The 16,947-nt window shown below is 43.1% G+C and overlaps 1 protein-coding gene across 1 annotated transcript in view; it reads right to left on the bottom strand.

Annotated features, from left to right (window-relative positions):
• Positions 1–5,150: 5,150 nt before the first annotated feature.
• psmb5 (proteasome 20S subunit beta 5) overlaps positions 5,151–16,947 on the bottom strand; it is a 29,777-nt gene continuing 17,980 nt past the window's right edge. Inside the window, 1 exon segment of the mRNA XM_045716034.1 lies at positions 5,151–5,673. Coding sequence (XP_045571990.1) covers positions 5,504–5,673 — 170 coding nt within the window. The 3' untranslated portion in view covers positions 5,151–5,503.

Raw genomic sequence — 16,947 nt, 5'->3', positions numbered from 1 at the left:
AAATTTTGCAAGAAAGTCACGTATACTCCCTCTCCGACCTCTAGGTCATCAGGCTGCTGATTATCCCACACACCTGTCACCATCGTCTCGCCCACCCGCGCCTCATGACACTCACCTGGACTCCATCACCTCCTTGATTAGCTTCCCTATATCTTCCCTATATCTGGTTCTCTCCTCAGGTGTTATCGACTCTGTTTACATGTCGGTGCGTTGTTTGTGTTATGTGTTAATTGTTTCATTTATTTATTAAAACACTCACTCCCTGAACTTGCTTCCTGACTCTCAGCGCACTCGTTACAAGAATGGGGAGATTTGATTAACCAATTTCAAGTCCTAGCTGATGGAGCTCAGATACACCCCTTCCCCTCAAACACACACGCTGGTCCCCCATTGTGACCATTTCCGAAGCACCTTGGGCTCCCGAGTGGCGCAGCGGTCTAAGGCATTGCATCTCAGTGCAAGAAATGTCATTACAGTCCCTAGTTCGAATCCAGGCTGTATCACATCCGGCCGTGACTGGGAGTCCCATAGGGGCGGTGCACAATTGGCCCAGCATTGTCCGGGTTTGGCCGCGGTAGGCCGTCATTGTAAATAAGAATTTGTTCTTAACTGACTTTCCTAATTAAATAAAAAGATCTCTGTGCAGTCAGACCTTTGATTATTTTGTGCCACCGGGGCCACAATAATTTGCGCCCTATCTGATTGTCCGAGTGTGACACCCTCCCCATGGGTTACTGCAGCTAGTGTCGGCATCACTGCCACTACCTGGGTGGGGGCACCCCACTGGAATTCCCACTGGGTAGGTACAAGCTAATCAAGGTTCTCATTAGCAGCTTTGAGAATTTCCTTGTACTATATATTATGCTCACCCATCCAGGGGCCTTGGCTTTGTAGGACCAACTTTGCCAGGCAGGCACAAAACTCTTGAGGGGGCAGTGCTGCTTTAGTGGGTCTCTGACCACATGTATCTTTCTATCTTGGCTGCGTATCGGCTACTCGCAGTAGGACTATAAAACAGAAAAGGACTTCTCCTTAGTGTATGGGTCGCTCAGGTGGGTGTCTAGGGTATAAGGTTGGGGACCGTTCCATCATAATAGGACAATAAATAACCTATTGTTATAATTTATGTTAAAATGTATATCCCATATCCGCAGAAAATTGAAAGCTCTCTCTGTCACAACTCCCGATCGCAGACACACATGGGCTCTGGCATTTGCAACCATTTTCCTTTTGCAGTCACTTTTCCAAACACAACAACACACACCCCACCTTCTATCACAATACACCTGCACATACACACATACTCTGGCTTCTATGTCCTCTGTTTTCTGTCTTTTTATCCGTACCATGTTGATTCCTACCTTATTTTAGGCTTTTGAGTACTTTTCTGTTCCAGTTCCATATATTTGAAGATGTATTATTTCAATAATTACCCTTTCTTCTAATGCTGTCTTTTATCTATTTATAAATACTATTAATAGAAAGTCGAATACAAATTATTTTACAACATTCCCTATCTTGAATGGTAGTGTATTTGTAGTTAGTTTCTTTGTCAATTGTATTTTATTGTTTTCCTTTTTTTTGTTGCAATCCCTACCATGGATAATGTTGGGTGTTCCATTATTTGACTCCTCTATGGGAACTTTGTATTATTTAGAATAGCCATGGAGTCCGTCATTATTCATTCATTACTGTTTAGTATCATTAGAGTGTCAGACACAGAGTCAATGTAGGACACACACTGCAATTTAAGCTCTCCAGATCTGCTAACTTGGTCCTTCTATAAGTTACCGGATGTCTGCCTCGTAGAACAGTCATAGGCTGCGTCTCAAACGGCACCCTATTCCCTACACTGTATAGTGCACTACTTTTGACCAGAAGTAGTGCGCTATATAGGGAGTAGGGTGCCATACATTATCATATATTACTTTCTGTGTGAGTGGGTACATACACAGAACCCTAGAACATCTGTCAATCACGCCGTCTGAGCCACTAGAGCCTGTGTTAGTCGGCAGCGCCATTGCCACGTCCATCCCTCCGGATCATCTGTCAATGGCGTCCTCCCCTCCTCTCTCATTACCCTCACATCCACTTCCAGCCTGAATTACAATTGCAGAGTCAGTAAACAGGCAGGAAGCCGAGGGGCTGGGCCTGAGTAATGAGCTCTGAGGTGTTTAATTAATGCCTCCCCTTCCACTGGTGTACTGGGCGGGCGTTCAGGCCAGAGGGAGATGGCATTGATCGGGCTGGGCCTGAATGGACCTGCGGGGTTGGTGGAGGGGGGGTGGGCGATGGGCCGAGGTCGCCCTGGGGGAGATTAAGTGGAAATCTAGGAGAAGAGAGAGGACTTCACGCCTCGCTGCAGAGTCTGGCTCTGGCTGAGCTGGGTCTGCAGAGTCCTGGCAATGAATGTCAAAAACCCTGCAGTCCTTCGAGAAATTTCAAACCTCCAAAAACACTTTACTTCCCCCAGATACATGCAGGCAGAGAGCTAGCCTATTTCCATAACGAGTACAGCCGATGATGTGATGAATCTAAACTGAAATCATTTAATCGTGTATGTCATAAACTAGTCATTTGATGTTGGATACATGGATACATGGTGCTCCGTACACCACACTGCCATGTAGCATATACACAATTCTAAAAAGAGATTTGAATTTGGTGCACACCCCCACATACAAGGTCAGACACACAACAACTTAAATGATGTGTCATCCTGACAAATGTTAGTACATACAAACAATACCAAGCACTAAAACCAGCAGGCTCTCAAAATTCTCTTGATACCCTGAAAAAAACAACCACCATCAAGATGCAATCCACTCTCCAGTCCTACAGGGCATGATGGTCACCACATATTAAAGGACAACAGCAATGAAAACAAGTGCCACATAGGAGTAAGTGGACTGGCCATGGCAGAGACCATCGCTCTTACTGCTATGTCTTTAGCGGCTTCTTTTGACCCTGTGTCTGTTTGCCTGGGAGGCCCTTATGCAGCTGACGATAAAACAAACAGACATGCCACATTTATACAGTCAGGTTTCATGACAAGGGCCAAACAGCCCTGAGCCCCGGGGCTCCTCTGGGACACGCTATGCTAATAGTGGAGCTATCATTATCACTATCACCATCATCAAAAACAACATGCAGCAGCAAGTGAGGCAGCAACACACTATAAGTGCCTAGAAAGGACAAGGACTGACTCGAGAATGGACCAGAACTGTCAGACTACACATAGAGGCCGCCAATGTTTTCTCAGTGAGGCTTTATTCATTCGTGCAGCCAAATTAATTGATGGGAAAGCCATTGCCAAAACCAGGAGAGGGGAAAAACAGGCTCGAGGACACCGCGCAGCAGCAGCCGCCGCTGCCGAGCCCAGAGGAATGAAAAACGGCACCTCTCAAATGAGGCGAGAGCAGCAGCCTCTTGCGCGACCGATGATAGGGATGCGCAAAAAAGCACGAACACAATTATCCCTCGAAACTGGCACGCGTTTAAGGACTCGAGCACGCTGATTACACGACGCCCCAAGAGCCTTCGGGATGGACACGAGACAGCGCGCACTGAAACATTACCTCAGCCAAATAACACTTCTCATTTGTTTTGTTGATGTACGTACAGCATCCAGGATGAGAGAAATTAATAGCTATTACTCTGGTACACTCAATCATCACCGACGGCACACACTCGTATCTTTGTGTTTTTCAATTTGATCTCTGAGCTCACACCTTCAATGGGATAACGGTTTTAGATAAACATGAAGTTTGAAGTGGATCTGTGCTCATCCAAGACTCGCCTCCCCCAGGAGCCTTGGCCTTAATCAGATCGAGTGGCTGAGACCAAAATCACATATGACCACCTGACAGATGGTATAACGTGGGCACAGAGGTTATTTTCTGACACTGAAAATCATCATGCTGGCACCTTCCAATATCGCCAGCTGGTCTTTTTCTAAACACTCGCTCTCATTTAGGTTCAAACAATGTTGTTTTCACCATTTGTCACGCCATCCCCCGATGTCACAATCCAGTAGTCGATTTTAAAGCATTGTGAGAGTAGAGAGAGAGCAAATCATAACGGACGTAGTGACACTGAAAAATGTCAAGACATTGAGAGCCAAATGGCCCTACACCATGGGTGAAGACCTCTGGTCATGGCTGGCTGCAGGTTGTATAAGCGTTCCATTCCTGTTCTTCCATAGAAGAAAGTTCATCATGCTCGAAAGAGAAGACCAACATTAGTTTAATACTCAAATCATGTATTATAAATCCTGCACTTATCCTTAAAATAGGCTATACCCACATTACCTTTCAGTGTCATATCAAAGTGGTCTACTTACCAGTAAGTTAAGTGCTCTGTATGATTCCAGCTTGCCATTGTGATTGTGTGGGTCCACCATGGTGTAATTCTCATCTCTTCATTTACTCAGCGCAGAGAGCTGGAAAGGAAGGCTCATTTACATTTATTGAAATCCCATTTATATTCCATCTGCTAACTATCCACCTGTGAAACTAGTTTTTAACCATGGCTGGAAGGTGCAGGGGCTTAGACGGCTACCAATCGCTTTTATTAGTGTTTATTTCCCGCCATAAAACCACTGAAGGGGCTCACACAGCCCCGCGCAGATCATTACATTGTAAAGCACAGTGACAGAGCGGCATATAACATTAGCATTGAGAAGCTAAGTGTGTCGGAGAGAAATAAAAAAATACATTTCCCTTCCAATTAATGAAAAAAATATATATAAAACCATTGGAGGGGAAGTTAAGTGAGGGGGAAAATATACCGTTTTCCACACAGGAAGCACAATTAGTGATAGATATGTAATTAGCAACTCCTATAGTTGAAAGGTAAACACTGCAGCTACTCCCCAATGATCACAGAGCAGGGTTAGAGCTATGCCTGTAGGTTGAGGAACAGAATATGTCAGGATCTCAACAGATGCAGATGACAAAATACCAACAGAAAATGGGGAAGGGAGCTATATCAAGGGATGGAGAACAGAGGAATAAGATCAAATGACAGAAGTGAGAATGTGTTGTGTGTATGAATAAAATACACATCTAGAGTAAACACAGGAGGAAAAACAAGAGGACTTGAATCAAATAAAAACACATTTCATGTTTGAAAAAACATCACAGGGTTTATTGAGAAAAGATTTGCTTTTCCAGTTTTTGTTAGAATGTAGATCTGTAACATTGTAAGAGATGCAGACTATTCCTACACTGAGTGAGACGGATTTGACTCATCAGCCTCTTCACTAGAAAACGGCACCCCCTTTATGAAACACGTTGTGTGTGGGAACTGCAGCAAACTGTTCGTGAAATGAATCCAAACGAAAAAAAAACATTGCCGCTATATCATTATCAACCTTCCCTGATTTTTACAATTCTTCATCCATCCCTCCTTCCCCTCTCTATATGTTCTGTTCCTGCTATTGGTGGTGCAGCTTCAATATGTCTTCCTGGTTCAGGTTGACCTGTCCTCCGCTATCAGCATCTCAGTACGTGGCCTGGTAGATGGCTCTGCGGACCAGCTCGCACGCCTCCTCTACAGACATACCCTGTCTCAGCCCGCTGTCCACCGCTCCATACGCATACCTGGAGCCAGAGCCCACCGCAAATAGGTCCCCACACACACGGTTCCCCTCCGAGTCCACGTAGTACAGCCCTAAAGAGGAAGGAGACAGGAGTCAGTCTGTACCATCTGACATTCAGGGAGGGGCGGAGAGTATAGCAAGGTAAGAAAGCAGCAAGGTTCGTTGCACAGGCTTCATGAATTCTGACTCAGGTGTTGAACTTTGTCAGGGAAATTGAGAAGGTGTATACACACACACACACACACACACACACACACACACACACACACACACACACACACACACACACACACACACACACACACAAACACACATAATAGATCCACAAACACAGTGCGGTGCGGTGCCCTCCAGAGGGAATGTGAACAGCTGCATCCTCTCTGAGTAAACCAAGCCCAGCAAAACCTGCTGATGAGGCGCACCCTGACACACTGCCTGTCTGTCCTCCCTTCCTCCCCGGGGAACTGCTCCAGGCCTTATTGATCCCTCCCAACACATCCAAATTAATTATCGACCCATACCTGGTCCAAGCAGGTGACCTGACCTCGGAACTCAGAGGAAAGACAGAGAAAGCGATGGCCAAAGAACAACATCCACACAATAACAACTATATTCATGTTTACACTCGCCCACTCACATAAGCTAGACTTGATAATGCAAGTGTAACCCTCTCACCAGGCTCGAATTTGACTCTCACGATATTAATTTACGTAGAATATCTCAACAGCATGGGATGTTAGGTGAGAAGGACATCTCAAATAAGAATCCCTATTGTAAACTATCTAGGGTGATGACAAATAGGGTATTAACTTCAGATGGAATGATTATAGATTTGTGTTATTGTATAAGGATATACTTTCCCATGAATTAAATGAAATTGAAACAGGAAATGACTCCACCAAGGCAACATACATAAGGTTCAAGATATGTATTATTACATTTTCAATGCACGTTGGAGCTCCAAAAAAATGACGACACACATAAAGTCCAGACGCACCCCACCGTTGTGGTTACGCACTACTCAAAGATATTCCCTCAGTGAACTATGGCAGTTCTGTGCAGATTTCCTCACAAGATCCACAGCAAGCACAGCTATCAATGCAGACAGTACTCTTTAGCAGTAACCGATATCCCATGGGAACATGAACTCATTCATCTTTCCCAAGCAATTCTCTCTCGGTTTCACATGATGCTAGGCTAACCTCAAGGCTGTCAAATACCTCCACGACGAGACGGTAGCTTCAGTCTTTACTAAGTCTTTCTTAACAAAATCATAACAACTCTCTTAGAAAATAAAATCGGTATTTCCCTTCAAAACTCGGTAGGTATGGGTTTTGTTCTATTTTTATCGTCTTCTTTTATAATTTTTCTTCACCAACGGTCATAATGTAATGTCCATCCTTTTCTCAACTTCTCACTCCCTCTCTTTTTTTCCCAGGCCTCCCGTTAACCAGGTCAACTCTCCCATTAGCCACAGTTTAACAAGCGACCTTATTGGTCAAAACTTAAACTTAAAAGTAAACCAACCTATTCACTTAAACATCACCAGTTAATTATAACAAATAAACAAAATATTTGGTTCTAACAAGGGTATTACACAAGCATGCACACACACAGTCATAATGGAGGCTGGTGTATCTGCAAGGATGACTTGTGAGACAGTTTGTTCCCCAACGTGACTCGCAGAGGGCTTGATCACAGTGACGCAGTGGCAGAGTGACTGGCACCACCAGCCTGTGTTGTGTTCTTCCACCAGAGAGCCAACCTACAGATGATGAATCAGGAAGGGAAAGGCCTGTTTATCTCAACACCATCACAACGTCAACCTGTGAGAATTGTGGATCGCACACACAGGCTAGTGTTGCACGGTATACCGAAACTAGAACAACGGTTTGGTACTAGTTCTGTCAATAGCAGCCAATGTGTGGTGTTCAATGTAAGCCTACATTCCATGAGACTTTAGAGAAGAAAATAACATGACATTAACCTGGTTATCCACTTGTCCTTCAGACAAGGTGACTGAAAATGTTGGGTTTGATGCAAGAAACCACTTTACAAAATAAAATGCATCATTATTCTCATACCATTATTAGAGAAACAGACAAATTACACTACCCTTTGCCTATTGTCTACTTGGCTTACTCAAGACTGTCTCAAAATACAACACTGCCCCTTTAAGACTAAAAAAAGCTCTTTACCTGACTTGCTTTTCAAAGATGGATAGAAATGCACACATTTTGTGCTCTTGTAGGAATCAATCACTCCCCAATTGTTGACTAGAAATAACTGGGCTAATAACTCACTAACTAGCAAAGAATATGAACAAATGTGCACAGGTGGATACATGCAGCTCTCACTTTGATATCAAAACAAACACATCTACTCACAACCACTCATGCTATAAACACAGTCCAGTTCAAAGTGAATGGCACAGATCCATATATGGCACATTGGCTTAATGCAGCTCTGATTGGTTATGGCGCACCGGTCTGAGTACAGGCCTGAGTCATGCCTGTCAAAGCAATAGAATCCTACTCCAATATGCTCTACCTACAAGAAAATCTCTCGCAGTTAGTTTTGCATACTAAATCTTGCATAGTTTGTTTTGTTTCGGTATGTTACATTGAAAGTGGCTAATACTGTTTTTATTCGAACACAATTCCCACAGTAGAGCGAAACGTTGATAGTGCTAACTAAAGGAAAAAACTAGTGTGAAGAAAGTTGAGTGAAGTTCAATCCGCTGCTTCTCTGCATGGGCTGCACATGCGCAGCTTAGAGAGAACATTGGTGGGAAGCGGGAGGGCGGGTGGATGGGTTATCTTTGTATGCATTTATATGATTGTTTTTGTACCCGTAACCCCCCCTCTGAAAAAGAAAAATGACAAAACGTAAAATGTTTTTTTGGCCAAACCTGCTTTATTTTGGTGTCCTCTGTTACATTCTACTGCCTTGATTCCATCTGAAACACACTGAAATGATTGAGTTTCCCACCCAGATTTAAAAAAATGTGTTGTGGCATCGTGTTTACAATTTAAAATGACTGGAAATGTATACATTCAGTGTATTGTTAGTTTTAGGGGATATCATCTAGACCTATATATGATCATGGCTATTTTCTAAGAGAACATTAAACCTTTTTTGTTTTTTTTTCTTTTACATTTAACCGGTCTTCTGTTGAGGTTAAAGTATTTTACAGCAAGATATGAATTGCCACAATTACAGTATGTTTGTTCTTCAAATGAAGTGTTTTATTAAAACAGAAAAATTAAGTAAATAGGCCAAATTATTATTAAGGTTAAATTTAAAATCAAACAAATTGTGTGTTGGGCTCTTTATCTAATGGAAAAATGGGACTAAAATAAAACAGAACAGATGCTCAATTAGGTTTTGGGCCCATATGTGTTAAGAGAAGAGACAAATGCGTGTCAGTTAAATCAAATAATTTCAACATGTCTGCAACTCAACTGTCTGCAACATGTCTGCAATTTCAACATGTCATTTAAAAAAAATGGAAAATGTGTTTAGCTAACCCACAGATTTCTTCATAAAGAACCTTGTAAGAGTCTGCTAACTTCAACAGACTTCAAGGTTCCTTTTAAGAGGCCTTTTGTCAGCTATCTGCACTACAGGTATGATTGAGGAATGATGCAAGTGTTAAACATGGGCTTTGCTACACAGAAAGCAGCAGTTTACTACTCCATTGTCAACACTTTGATTAAATTAGTAGACCTATATCAATATCTTATAAAATACCATATAGTATTATTAGCTTTTAAAACAATTGTTTTCTTTTATCATATTTTCGACCAGAGTGGGGATATCGCTCCACTAGCCTAACTATTGTTTCTGCAGTGAGGATGATTCACTATCTTCATTGAACGTTTTCATAATGTATCTGCAGATAATCGCCAAAAAGCGTATTAGTATGCAAATTGTGGAGCCAAATGAACGGCTCTTACAGATGCGATTCGGTAGGCTACTGACGAGTCACTCACTTTAACGTCATTGTCTGGCAAGTCATGATTGACTTCATACCGAAAATACTAACTAGCTCTTTAGTTGACTTGTCGCGGTGCAATACCATGGACATATAACTACGTTGTATGATGTATGAATGGCGACGATATGAAATTGACTTTATTCAGTCAATTCGACACCGTTTATAAACTAGTCAAGCTTCCTGTTCGTCAATCAAATCACAGTAAGCCTATACGCCAGCACTTCGTGGCTGAATATGAAACACGCCAAATTGAATAAATGGTGCCAGAAACAATAGGCTTAGCGGATTTCGACTCGTTACCACATTATACAGGACGTGCAAATTGACTCACAGACGATGAAGGAGCTTCATGCTCTCTTCCTACGTGAAAATAAATTAGCCTGCAACCACACTGTACACAACACACACTAAGGTACCGGAAGGCGGAACAGACAGCAGACTGACAGGTGTCTGTCCTATCAATAGATGGCTAGAAGATGCATATGCCTATCGTTCATTCTAGCGGGAGAGGTCGTCCCGAATTTAAAAGTAGCATAGTTAATTCATATGGTTCATTGTAGCGAGAGAGCCGCAGCTGAATTTTTTTCTGACTTGCGAATTGTTAAAAAGTGGCCAAGTTAATTTAAGTGGAAAAACTACCCGGATGAAAATGTGTGTGTAACCGGCGCTAGTGGAAAACACTGAGAAATAGATTGTTTATCATCTGTATATCCGTGAAATCAACCAAAACAAGTTCAACTCAATGTATAAACATACTCCTATTGAATATGCATTAATTCGCCTGTATTGTGAATAGGCCTAGACTACATCTTGATTTACACAGTTAATCAATAGAGATTTACCATTCAAAAACATTATTTCCATTATGTAGTTAGATTTTATGATTGATTCATTAATGCATAGATGGCTCTCAAAAATTTTGAAATTTGATGTACATTTTCTAACTAGAAAAGTACATTTCTTGAAGACAATATGGTGTGCTTGCTAGATTGTTTTAAAGTATTTATGGTTTTGAAATAAGTTATAGTAATGGTAGTGTCTGGTTATAGTTGGAAAAAGTTGGTAGATTTACAAATGTATTGATTAATTGGCTGATTTATTGGATAGCCTTAACATGGAAAAGTTGGTTTGGTGTCTCTAGCATGAACACTTCAACAGATGTTGGTGGGTTATTTTTATAAGGGCACAAGGCGAGGCCCAGATGCAGACACTGGAGGAAGATGGTTTGAGTATTTGATATTTATTAATAATCCAAAAGGGGTTGGCAAGAGAACGGTCATGGACAGGCAAAAGGTCAAAACCAGTTCAGAGTCCAGGAGGTACAGTGTGGCAGACAGGCTCGAGGTCAGGGCAGGCAAAATGGTCAGTGTCCAGAAAACAGGCAAGGGTCAAAACCGGGAGGACTAGCAAAAGAGAATAGAAAAGGCAGGAGCACGGGGAAAACATGCTTGTTTGACTTGGACATTGCATGTCAGAGCAAAAACCAAGCCATGAGGTCGAAGGAACTGTCCGGAGAGTGCCGAGACAGGATTGTGTCGAGGCACAGATCTGGGGAAGGGTGACCTTTTGGATTACAATAAATATCAAAGACTCAAACAATCTGCCTCTGAGCAATTGGGGGAGAAGGGCCTTGGTCACTCTGACAGAGCTCTAGAGTTCCTCTGTGGTGATGGGAGAACAATAAGCAGAACTCCACGAATCAGGCCTTTATGGTAAAGTGGCCAGACGGAAGCCACTCTTCAGTAAAAGGCAAAACAGCTCGCTTGGAGTTTGCCAAAAGTCACCTAAAGGACTCTCAGACCATGAGAAATAAGATTCTTTGGTCTGATGAAACCAAAATGTAACTCTTTGGCCTGAATGCCAAGCGTCACGTCTGGAGGAAACCTGGCACCATCCCTACGGTGAAGCATGGTGGTGGCAGCATCATGCTGTGGGGATGTTTTTCAGTGGCAGGGACTGGGAGCCTAGTCAATTGAAATAAATTCATTAGCCCCTAATCTATGGATGACATTTGACTGGGCAGGGGCGCAGTCAAGGGGCGCAGTCAAGGCTGGGCCTTGGGAGCCAGGCCCAGCTAATCAGAATGAGTTTTTCCTCACAAAAGAGCTTTATTACAGACAAAACTATGCAAATCTGCTTTTAGTTTCATGCACCGTGTTCCTGAACAAAATTCTAAATACATTTAATCTTGATGTTCTGGTACCGTTCGGGCAATTTAAAGTACACTGCTCAAAAAAATAAAGGGAACACTTAAACAACACAATGTAACTCCAAGTCAATCACACTTCTGTGAAATCAAACTGTCCACTTAGGAAGCAACACTGATTGACAATACATTTCACATGCTGTTGTGCAAATGGAATAGACAACAGGTGGAAATTATAGGCAATTAGCAAGACACCCCCAATAAAGGAGTGGTTCTGCAGGTGGGGACCACAGACCACTTCTCAGTTCCTATGCTTCCTGGCTGATGTTTTGGTCACTTTTGAATGCTGGTGGTGCTTTCACTCTAGTGGTAGCATGAGACGGAGTCTACAACCCACACAAGTGGCTCAGGTAGTGCAGCTCATCCAGGATGGTACATCAATGCGAGCTGTGGCAAGAAGGTTTGCTGTGTCTGTCAGCGTAGTGTCCAGAGCATGGAGGCGCTACCAGGAGACAGGCCAGTACATCAGGAGACGTGGAGGAGGCCGTAGGAGGGCAACAACCCAGCAGCAGGACTGCTACCTCCGCCTTTGTGCAAGGAGGAGCAGGAGAAGCAGAAGAAAATGACCTCCAGCAGGCCACAAATGTGCATGTGTCTGCTCAAACGGTCAGAAACAGACTCCATGAGGGTGGTATGAGGGCCCGACATCCACAGGTGGGGGTTGTGCTTACAGCCCAACACCGTGCAGGACGTTTGGCATTTGCCAGAGAACACCAAGATTGGCAAATTCGCCACTGGCGCCCTGTGCTCTTCACAGATGAAAGCAGGTTCACACTGAACATGTGACAGACGTGACAGAGTCTGGAGACGCCGTGGAGAACGTTCTGCTGCCTGCAACATCCTCCAGCATGATCGGTTTGGCAGTGGGTCAGTCATGGTGTGGGCTGGCATGTCTTTGGGGGGCCGCACAGCCCTCCATGTGCTCGCCAGAGGTAGCCTGACTGCCATTAGGTACCGAGATGAGATCCTCAGACCCCTTGTGAGACCATATGCTGGTGCGGTTGGCCCTGGGTTCCTCCTAATGCAAGACAATGCTAGACCTCATGTGGCTGGAGTGTGTCAGCAGTTCCTGCAAGAGGAAGGCATTGATGCTATGGACTGGCCCGCCCGTTCCCCAGACCTGAATCCAATTGAGCACATCTGGGACATCATGTCTCGCTCCATCCACCAACGCCACGTTGCACCACAGACTGTCCAGGAGTTGGCGGATGCTTTAGTCCAGGTCTGGGAGGAGATCCCTCAGGAGACCATCTGCCACCTCATCAGGAGCATGCCCAGGCGTTGTAGGGAGGTCATACAGGCACGTGGAGGCCACACACACAAGCGTCCCACCCCTGGTACACCCTATCAACAGCAGGTGAAATATCAAGGGCGCCAAATTTGAAAACAATTAAATGTCATAATTCAAATTTCTCAAACATACAACTATCTTACACCCTTTGAAAGATACACATCTCCTTAATCTAACCACGTTGTCCGATTTCAAAAAGTATTTACGGCGAAAGCATAAAGTTAGATTATGTTTGGACAGTACATTGAAAATAGCTGTATGTAATGTTTTGTCAATGCAAAGACAGGCGTCACCAAAAGCAGAAAACCAGCTAAAATTATGCACTAACCTTCGACAATCTTCATCAGATGACACTCCTAGGACATTATGTTAGACAATACATGCATTTTTTGTTCTATCAAGTTCATATTTATATCCAAAAACAGCATTTTACAATGGCGTTGATGTTGAGAAAATATTTTCCCTCCAATACCGCCAGTCAATCAGCACAACAAATTAAATAATTACTATTCGAAACCATTGGTAAAATATTATATTGTCATTCAAAGAATTATAGATTAACATCTCGTGAACGCAACCGCATTGCCAGATTTAAAAATAACTTTACTGGGAAAATCCCACTTTGCAATAAACGAGGTGCTGTGCTCAGAAAAATAGGCTTGGCGATACAGACTAGGCACCATGTTGGAAAGATCTAAAATCAAAAATACTATGTAAATATTCCCTTACCTTTGATTATCTTCATCAGAAGGCACTTCCAGGAATCCCAGGTCCATAACAAATGTAGTTTTGTTCGAAAAAGCTCATAATTTATGTCCAAAAAGCTCCGTGTTGTTAGCGCGTCCTGTAGGCTACTCAAAAACATGAACGTCGCCCGCCGGACTTGTCTTCACCAAAGAGGGGAAAAAAATATTTACGTTCGTTCAAACATGTCAAACGTTGTATAGCATAAATCATTAGGGCCTTTTTCAATCAGACCTTCAATAATATTCAAGGCGGACGATTGCATTCTCTTTTAAAACGTATTGGAACGAGAGTATCCAAACATGCACTCGCGCGCCATAGCAGTATAGGCCATCCGCTTATGACCAACTTACCAGGCCTCTCGTTCGGTCAGTTTTCACAGTAGAAGACTCAAACCACTTTGTAAAGACTGTTGACATCTAGTGGATGGCGTAGGAAGTGCTAAATGATGAATAAGTCCCTGTGTGTTTCAATGGCATAGGCTTAAAAGTAATTCAACACATCAGATATCCACTTCCTGTTAGAATTTGTCTCAGGGTTTTGACTGCCATATGAGTTCTGTTATACTTACAGACACCATTCAAACAGTTTTCGAAAATTCAGTGTTTTCTAACCAAATATATTCATAATTTGCATATCCTAGCTTCTGAGTATGTGTAGGAGGCAGTTACAAATGGGCACATATTTTTTTCAAAATTCTCAATACTGCCCCCTAGCCCCAACAGGTTTTAAGGACATTCCATCAAAGTTGGATCAGCCTGTAGTGTGGTTTTCCACTTTAATTTTGAGTGTGACTCCAAATCCAGACCTCCATGGGTTGATAAATTGGATTTCCATTGATTATTTTTGTGTGATTTTGTTGTCAACACATTCAACTATGTAAAGAAAAAAGTATTTAATAAGATTATTTCTTTCATTCAGATCTAGGATGTGTTGTTTAAGTGTTCCCTTTATTTTTTTGAGCAGTATATTTATTGGTAACTTATTTGTGGAGGAATGTAACTATGTGGGTGATTTGTAATGTTTTATGTTTAGGTAAGACCCAGATGCAGACTGTGTCGAGGTAACAAAAGTTTATTACAATAACAGCGGCAGGCAAATGACAGGTCAAGGCAGGCAGGGGTCAATAATCCAGTAAGGGGGGGGGGGGGGGGGGGGGTAAGGTACAAAACAGCAGGCAGTTTCAGCGTCAGGGCAGGCAGAACGGTCAAAACCAGGAAGGACTAGAAAACAGGAGCAAGAAACAGGCAGGAGTAGGGAAACAAACGCTGGTAGGTTTTACAAACAAAATGAACTGGCAAGAGGCAAACAAACACAGGTATAAATACACAGGGGATAATGGGGAAGATGGGTGACACCTGGAGGGGGGTGGAGACAATCACAAAGACATTTGAAACAGATCAGGGTGTGACAATTTGTGCTTACCATGACTGTATTGTTGCATTTTAATGTGTGAGAGTGTGTGTGAGATATATATCCCACATGTCTTGTGTTTATATATTGCATTATACAGGGCACATTTGGAAAAGAGACCTAGGTGTCAATATATCTTCCATGTTAAATGAAAGTTAAATATACTACTGGTCAAAAGTTTTAGAACAGCTACTCATTCAAGTGTTTCTTTATTTTTACTACTTTTTACATTGTAGAATAATAGTCCAAAGATGTCCAAACTATGAAATGACACATATGGAATCATGTAGTAACCAAAAAAGTGTTAAACTTATTTTATATTTGAGATTCTTCAAATAGCCACCCTTTGCCTTGATGACAGCTTTGCACACTCTTGGCATTCTCTCAGCCAGCTTCACCTGGAATGCTTTTCCAACAGTCTTGAAGGAGTTCCCACATATGCTGAGCACTTGTTGGCTGCTTTTCCTCTGACTCATCCCAAACCATCTCAATTTGGTTGAGGTCGGGGGATTGTGGGGGCCAGGTCATCTGATGCAGCACTCCATTACTCTCTTTCTTGGTAAAATAGCCCTTACACAGCCTGGAGGTGATGGGTCATTGTCCAGTTGAAAAACAAATGATAGTCCCACTAAACCCAAACCAGATGGGATGGCGTATCGCTGCAGAATGCTGTGGTAGCCATGCTGGTTAAGTGTGTCTTGAATTCTAAATAAATCACAGAAAGTGTCACCAGCAAAGCACCCCAACACCTCCTCCATGCTTTACGGTGGGAAAAACACATGCAGAGATCATCCATTCACCCACACCGTGTCTCACAAAGATACGGCGGTTGGAACCAAAAATATCAAATTTGGACTCATCAGACCAAAGGACAAATTTCCCCTGGTCTAATGTCCATTGCTAGTGTTTCTTGGCCCAAGCAAGTCTCTTCTTATTATTGGTGTCCTTTAGTAGTGGTTTCTTTGCAGCAATTCGGCCATGAAGGCCTGATTCACACAGTCGATTACAGCTCAGCATTTAACACCATAGTACCCTCCAAACTCGAGATCCTGGGTCTCAACCCCACCCTGTGCAACTGGGTCCTGGACTCTCTGACAGGGTCCTGGACTCTCGGACAAACTGAAATGGTCCACCCACACAGACAGCGTGGTGAAGAAGGCACAACAGCGCCTCTTCAATCTCAGGAGGCTGAAGAAATTTGGCTTGTCACCAAAAACACTCACAAACTTTTGTAGATGCACAATCGAGAGCATCCTGTCGGGCTGCATCACCTCCTGGTACGGCAACTGCTCCGCCCACAACCGTAAGGCTCTCCAGAGGGTAGTGAGGTATGCACAAGGCATCACAAGCAAACTACCTGCCCTCCAGGACACCTACACCACCCGATGTCACAGGAAGGCCAAAAAGATCATCAAGCACAACAACCACCCGAGCCACTGCCTGGTCACCCCGCTATCATCCAGAAGGCGAAGTCAGTACAGGTACATCAAAGCTGGGGCAGAGAGACTGAAAAACAGCTTCTATCTCAAGGCCATCAGACTGTTACAGCCATCTCTAACATTGAGTGGCTGCTGCCAACATACTGACTCAAATCTCTAGCCATTTTAGTAATAAAAAATTGGATGTGATAAATGTATCACTAGTCAGTTTAAACAATGCCACTTTATATAATGTTTACATACCCTACATTA

This window comes from Salmo salar, chromosome 03 (genome assembly GCF_965601325.2).
Source record: "Salmo salar chromosome 03, fSalSal1, whole genome shotgun sequence".
NCBI lineage: Eukaryota > Metazoa > Chordata > Actinopteri > Salmoniformes > Salmonidae > Salmo > Salmo salar.
The sequence above is the reverse complement of the archived record's forward strand: the minus strand, read 5'-3'. Positions and strand labels throughout refer to the sequence as shown.